This window comes from Magallana gigas, chromosome 4 (genome assembly GCF_963853765.1).
Source record: "Magallana gigas chromosome 4, xbMagGiga1.1, whole genome shotgun sequence".
Taxonomy (NCBI): Eukaryota; Metazoa; Mollusca; class Bivalvia; order Ostreida; family Ostreidae; genus Magallana; species Magallana gigas.
The window spans coordinates 36878520-36885587 of NC_088856.1; the positions used below are offsets into that span (position 1 = coordinate 36878520).

The 7068-nt window shown below is 35.0% G+C and overlaps 1 protein-coding gene across 1 annotated transcript; it reads left to right on the plus strand.

Annotated features, from left to right (window-relative positions):
- The first annotated feature begins 1669 nt into the window (after positions 1-1669).
- On the plus strand, positions 1670-5386 carry LOC105345229 (E3 ubiquitin-protein ligase TRIM71). The gene is made up of 2 exons (XM_066082324.1): positions 1670-1783; positions 3172-5386. The coding sequence occupies exons 1-2, from the start codon at positions 1781-1783 to the stop codon at positions 4912-4914; spliced, it is 1746 nt and encodes a 581-aa protein (XP_065938396.1). The 5' UTR covers positions 1670-1780; the 3' UTR covers positions 4915-5386.
- Positions 5387-7068: the final 1682 nt, after the last annotated feature.

Consider the following 7068-nt stretch of genomic DNA (forward strand, 5'->3'; position numbering starts at 1 on the left):
AGTTGTAGATAAACGAAATCACTACCTACTTGTTTTATTTGAATTATAAAACAAAAATCAAACAGCATATCATTTGTTATCATTTTTTTTTATCATTCCCCTTGAAAAGGATATTTGTCATCAATGAAAATCAGACAGCCAAAAATGCTCTTTGCCAGGTAATTGGCTGAAATTGGTTCTGTGGTTGACAAGGAAATGATGGCAAGTCCTCATCAAAACATATCATGTCTTCTTTTAGAACAGATCCTATTCTTATATACTGGTAATTAAACATGAAAATAATGTATCAGTAGCTGATATTAAGCCCATAAATATATGTTATGCATCTAGATTCTTTGATTCTTCAGCTATTATGGATCGGGTACTCTAATAGCTCTATATGATATGTACTAAATTAAACAGTATTTGTATTAACAAATACCCAAGTATTTAAGAATGTATCTTCATACAGATGTCTACTACCACATCAAGGTCATTTAAATCATATAATTGTTAATCCTGTAGATAAAGGTAAAATTGGCGTCAAAACGTTTCTGTAAATTCTGAATCCGCCGAGAATGTAAAAGACCGAGTAAAGTGTCCAAACCACATTGTGTCTAGGACCTATCAGGCATGACAAAGAATTCTCGAGTTAAAACCCAGTTTAAGATCTCCTATTGAACGGTTGATACATTTGAATTAACCTAGCATAACAAGTATGGGCAAATTTAAAATGCTAGCAAGAAAACAAAAGATGAATAGACCGTCTTTAAAAAACGTCCCTTACCATGCATACTTTGTTTTTTGTTATCATGTAAGACTTAAACGAGGTTAAAGGGAAAAAGAACCTCTAGGGTAGGTGGCATTCTCCTTTTCAGTTTAATATGTAATTCTTGAAATGGTATATCATTATAAAATAAAAATAGACAAGAGTAATGCATGTTATTCATACATATGTGCATGTAGATGCATATGTATCTTAGTGAACAAGGAATATACAATCATTTTACATTCCTGCACTATCGGAAGGCCTCGGAAACAACATGTAAGCATTCTAATAATTTAACAAATTTCCACACGGACCATTCATGTGCGGACTAGACGGGGGTCTTTGAACACTTCATTTGAAAATAAATCAAACATTTTTAAATTAAATAGTAAAATTACCAAAAATATACGTAAGTCCTCCCACCCCGTCAATTATATTAATTATCTCATCCATGCAGAAAAAAAATGAATTCGCGCATAGCATCCCTCATCCGAATCTAATTTGCATTTCAGGTGGTTGAAAACCATTCTATACTCTCACATTTAACTCTAGTTAAAGTATCATGAGTATTTTTCCATTTGCACTTAAATATGTACATGAATAAACAATATATATATTTCATATACAATTACATGTATCCGAGGCAATATTTACCGGACCTTATTCATGAATACTTGTACTTACACTCTCTACTCCCTTCCCCCTTTTTTTGTATTTCTGTATTACAAAACTGTAATTTGTTTTATAACCATTATATTATATAAGTATTTTTATATTTTATACTTACATGATCTACACACCGTTTACAAATATCATTTTGCTATAGTTTTATGGATTTCTTTCATTATATAATGTATAATGCCCCTATATATAAGAAAAAATAGTAATTCTCCATGCGAATAAATTGTTTGGTTTATTCAAGGTATATTAAACCCTTATTTCTACAACAAGGAAGTAAATTACGCAAGTCCGGTATTCTCTCAGGGATCATTGACGCCATGTACCGAATGAAAAATTTTTAAGGTCATATTGATGGTAAGTAAGAATAATTGTATCTATAACTGATGATGAAAATATTTCCTAAGCGTGATATTGATTTAGTTCAATATCATTGATATGGATTAAGTCTAGATTATTAGGCGCTCAATTTTGGGCAATTCTATATAGAAGTTATTATTACTTAACCGGAAGTAGTGGCCATTTTGAACAATTTAAAATTCTCTACCGTCGGCTCATACATACGGCTCATTTTATATTGTAAGCGTTCTTATATAATTTTTTTATTATAAACCAGTGGCGGATTCAGAGGGGGCGCACCCGGCGCGTCTAAAATTGTCAAAACAAAGTTAAATTATACTCCTTCGATGAAAGAAAATATACAACTTGCGAGTCTTAATTATGAACTTTCTGGGAACTCGTGGGATTTCTCTACATTAAATTGATTTCAACAGTGTAGTATAAAAAAAAAACACGCGTGTGTAACGTACATACATGTAGAAAGTCCCTTTAATAACTCTCTCCTTGGATTCAAATGTGACCAGTCATTCGATTTTAGGTTATTTGGTTTTCTTAAGGTACATGTAGTGTCTAAAACGACTCTTCCATGTTTATTATACAATACAAGCTGGCATGGCTTTTTTCAACTTCATAAACATCGTCCCATTGAACTTAGTTTTTTTTAAACTGATTAATTTACAGCCATTCGTAAGAAAAAAGAAATGTTTCTTATATTTCTGCATGGCAGAGGGTTTTGATGGGATTTTGTAGGTGTTATATTTACAAATGTTTAAAGATTTCAAATCGTCTTTTGGGCCCCCTACCAGGGCTGCCCAGACCCCTTGCCAAAAACTGGCACCCCCTCCAACTTCAAATCCTGGATCCGTCCCTGTTGTAAATCAAATGATCTTGTTAACAAACAAATGAGAATCGCTCTGTTTTATTTTGATCATAAGTTTAAAACTGATAAGTAAGGGAAGCTGCCATGCCCGGATCTGGACGGAGGGGGAGGCGTTGGGTCCCTAGAATCTTAAAGGTTATGACATTTACATTGTAAAATTATTACCCCCCCCCCACCGGCAAATCCCTTGGACACCCCCCTCCCCCTTGGCAAAAAAATGTCTGGATCCGCGAATGATTGGGTACCTTAATGTAAAAATTGTTATTAGAAATGACTAGCTAGAAATTGAAAAGTTTGTATAGAAATCCAGGAAGTTGATAATGATAAGGAATGGACAAAATCAAATACCTCTGTCTCATAATCTATTCTAGAAGTCAAAATGCTGATACATTTGCTTTGATATATGTATGTATGTGTGTGGGGGATGGTGGCGGGGTTGATAGAAATGATTGACTTTTTGCTGATTTTGGATGGAAAAATAAATGTTACAGATTTCTTCATATTAATTGCACATTTCTCATTTTAGATGGCATTATCTGAATCCCAAATACCACCCGACGCCCAACATTATTTGGTGTGTGGGACTGAAGACTGTGAGAAGAACTGCCAGTTTTACTGCAATGACTGTCACCAACCAATGTGTGAACAATGCAGAGATGAACATCAGAAGAATAAGAAAACCAAGAGCCATGAAGTGGTTCCTTATAAACAACGCAAACGACAACTACCTGTCGAGAAATGCAAGATCCACCCCACAAAAGAAATGGTTCTTCTCTGCGAGGAATGCCAAATTCCCATTTGTTACAAATGCACAGCCACAAAAGAACATCGCGGCCATGCGTTTACTGACCTAGAAACCGACTTTGATGAAAAGGTTTCCCTATGTCATGAAGAAATTGCAAAAATTAGAAATTATTTTGAGCCAACTTCTCAAGATTTGAAAAAAGAAATTGCTGGCGATGTCACCGAAATAAAGAAGATTATGGAGGCTATAAGAACGTCCATGAAGACTGAAGCTAAGGCTGTGAAAAAGCTGGTAGACACAGTCACATCAGAAAATATAGAACAAGTCGACAAAATAGAACAGTCTTTATTAGAAACATTAAATAATCAAAACCAAGAAATAGATGACTACATCACCTATCTAAATGATTCAATCACAACATTTTATGGTTACCTATCTTCTTCAAACATAGAACAAATAACACTTGCTCTCAAATCAGAAAGCTCTATCACAAGACCCATACCAGAGACATCCAAACAAGTTCCACCCGTATTTACTGCTGGTAATTTCAGCAAGGAAGATGTCGCCAAACTACTGGGTAGAATAACTGTTCAAAACACTAAACCAGAGAACAGAAAAATAAAACCCATGGAGACTGCCTCCACACAATTGAAATCTGCAGGGAAAAAACGAAAACAAGGCAGAGAGAAATCTGGCGTGAAAAAAACACTGTCTTTGTCTCCCTCTGTCACCAAGGTCAGAGAGTACACAGTACCAGGTGTTGACAGTGTATTTCATATATCACTGGGTAAATCAGGCAAACTCTGGGTCAGTGATATGTATGGTAACCTTGTCCAAACAGATCTTCAGGGGAACCAGCTACAGAAGATACAAACCAGTGGTGGATATGAAGGCTACCACACAGTCACACATAACGGGGAGCTGATCTATGCAGACAAAAACAACAACGTCATCAAAAGGATAACACCGGATAATACAATCACTGGATTCATTAAAACAGGGGACTGGAAACCAATCAGCATACACTCCTCCCACATCAACGGGGACATACTGGTGGGGATGGAGAAGGATAGAAAGGCTAAAGTCACCAGGTACAACAAGACAGGGACAGAAATACAGAACATACAGAGAGACAACAAAGGACAGGGACTGTATAGTTGTCCACACTACATCACAGAAAACATCAATGGTGATGTCTGTGTATCAGACTTTGGCAAACAAGCTGTAGTGGTAGTGAATAAATCAAATCAACACAGGTTCTCCTACACAGGTCAGGGGTCAAGGTTGAATCCCTATGGAATATGTACTGATGTACTCGGTCACATTCTGGTGTGTGATGATAACAGTTTAACAGTTCATCTTCAGGATAAGGACGGCCAGTTCCTGTCTCTACTACTCACACCACAACAAGGTGTAAAGTATCCCCGTAGTGTGTGTGTGGATGACGAGAACAATCTCTGGGTGGGACAAGATATCACCAACACAGTGACAGTGTACAAGTATCTACAGATTACAATTATTTAATGCTTGAGCAGTCGATAGACCCGAATATTTTTCCGGAGGTGCAGGGAACAGCTCAGTATGATCTATTGACCGAGACCAACGACAATACAGACATTAGATAATTGTTTTATTACCTATTTTCGTTTTTAGTATTTTCATGTGTTCACAATTATAAATTATAGAAGGTTTTCATATCATTATGCTTTCAGGTCATTGTTAATTAATACTTAAATAACATAAAGATAAATTTTAAGAACAATAGTAGAATAAACATAATAAAGTTTTCGTTTAATCTTGTAGCAATTTCATTTTTTCTAAAATACGTTGCCGGTCCAATAGACCGCAGCCTATTATCCGGCGGTCTAATAGATCGCATTGTAAGAGAGAGAAAGCTAGGCGGACTTATTCTGTAAGCAATAAAACTGCATGTAGCTACCTATACCTTGTATGGTTATATGATTAAGAAATTCTTAGTTTTCTGATTGGCTGATATTTAAGAAAAACAAAATAAAACGTTACATTTATATTTACTTTACCTAGGCTGTCACTTTGAAAAAATACTAATATCGTTGTCACAAAAGCAACACAACAGTTATTATGGAGAAAAACCAGTTTACCTAAATGCGTTGCGCCAACTGCTATCAAAATTTGACTTGCGAGTTGAAAACCCAGACGTACAACTACTTCATTTTCGTAAAATACACAAAATTATATAACAATTATATATCACTTTTTTCAGCAATAACAAAAGCTCGTCAAAATATCTGCTCCTTAAGACATACAAAATTAAAGATATTTTCCGAGATGTGTTAATGATAGAACAGTGTAGACTAGAAAACAATTACATGTACTTTGAATTCAATGGAAAATACTACAAACACATTATAGGCTGTAGCATGGTGGGATAGCATCACCTGAAATGTCAGATACAAGAATGTACCTAATCACAAATCATTTTATGTCATAAGTACCAATTCGAAAAGTTCTCAATCATAGAAGATTTAGAAATGATGGTTTAGTAGCCTTTTAGGGCACAAAAAAAAGTTCTAGATTTTTTAGATACCGGCAATACCTGTAACGAACATTTAGAATTCTCAATCCAAGAGAGATTACTCAGAAAAAGAAGTAGACCCAATTATTAATGTTAAAGGCAAAACAATAAAATCTACGTAATGGTCTTAAAAAACAAACGACGTCAACTAAATGCTACAATTACTAAAACATCCCGAATGTAAAGTGTTTAAAAAACCATATTCTTAAACACTGGAACAATTTGGAACAAACACAATTTGCAGAGAGATATTCATCAACGAACCAATAATTGGCCACAGAAAATACAAAAATATGAGCAAATGAAAATTCAATCACTCTTGCCTTAAATCTTAAAACTTAAAAATAAGATGAACCCCTGATGATGACGGCCCTTAAAAACCAAAAAAAATATCATTACTTTAAAAAACTCCCCCAAAAAACCCCACCGAAACACTCTACTTTCATTGTAACATTTTCTTTGCAATAGCTAAGCTGTCTTGAGTGTCACGTCTAAGTAAATTTCCACACGTGTGGTTGATAGATGTCCCTTTTTGAAATTTAATTTTGTTAAGCGGATACATATACCACTTTTAAGCATTTAATAAGTCTGTCTGTATTGAACAACATATTAATTTCTAAAAAACAAAATAAACAGAAACTTCCTCAACAAAACAGAGGAAAAAAAATTGATAAACATTAGTATTGAAAATAATTCCAAACCAAACGTGCGAAACAAATAAATCTTGAAAATAATAGACTGTTCTTGCTACAGTGTAATCCACCTCTGCAGGTTAGCACTGACCTCTCTCAGTCGTTTATGTAAACACGGTAACGAAAAAGACGTGGTGATCCGAATGACTGCATACTCACTGCACAGATTACAGAATTATGGGTCTTTTCACACAGATCAGCGCGGATGGAGTTGTGGGAAAATTCTCAGAGGAGGTGGCATGTGCTTCGATGATGGGTGATGACTGAAATTTCTCGTGTCTTGGTGACGGTTTCGTTTCAATCACACCGACACTCAGTAAGAACCTTTCCTATAATTTTTATCTCTTTTGAATCGAGAATTGTCTCCATTTTGTGACGGATACTGAGGACATCCTTTTAAAAATTTCCGAAATGAATAAAAGACAATAGAAA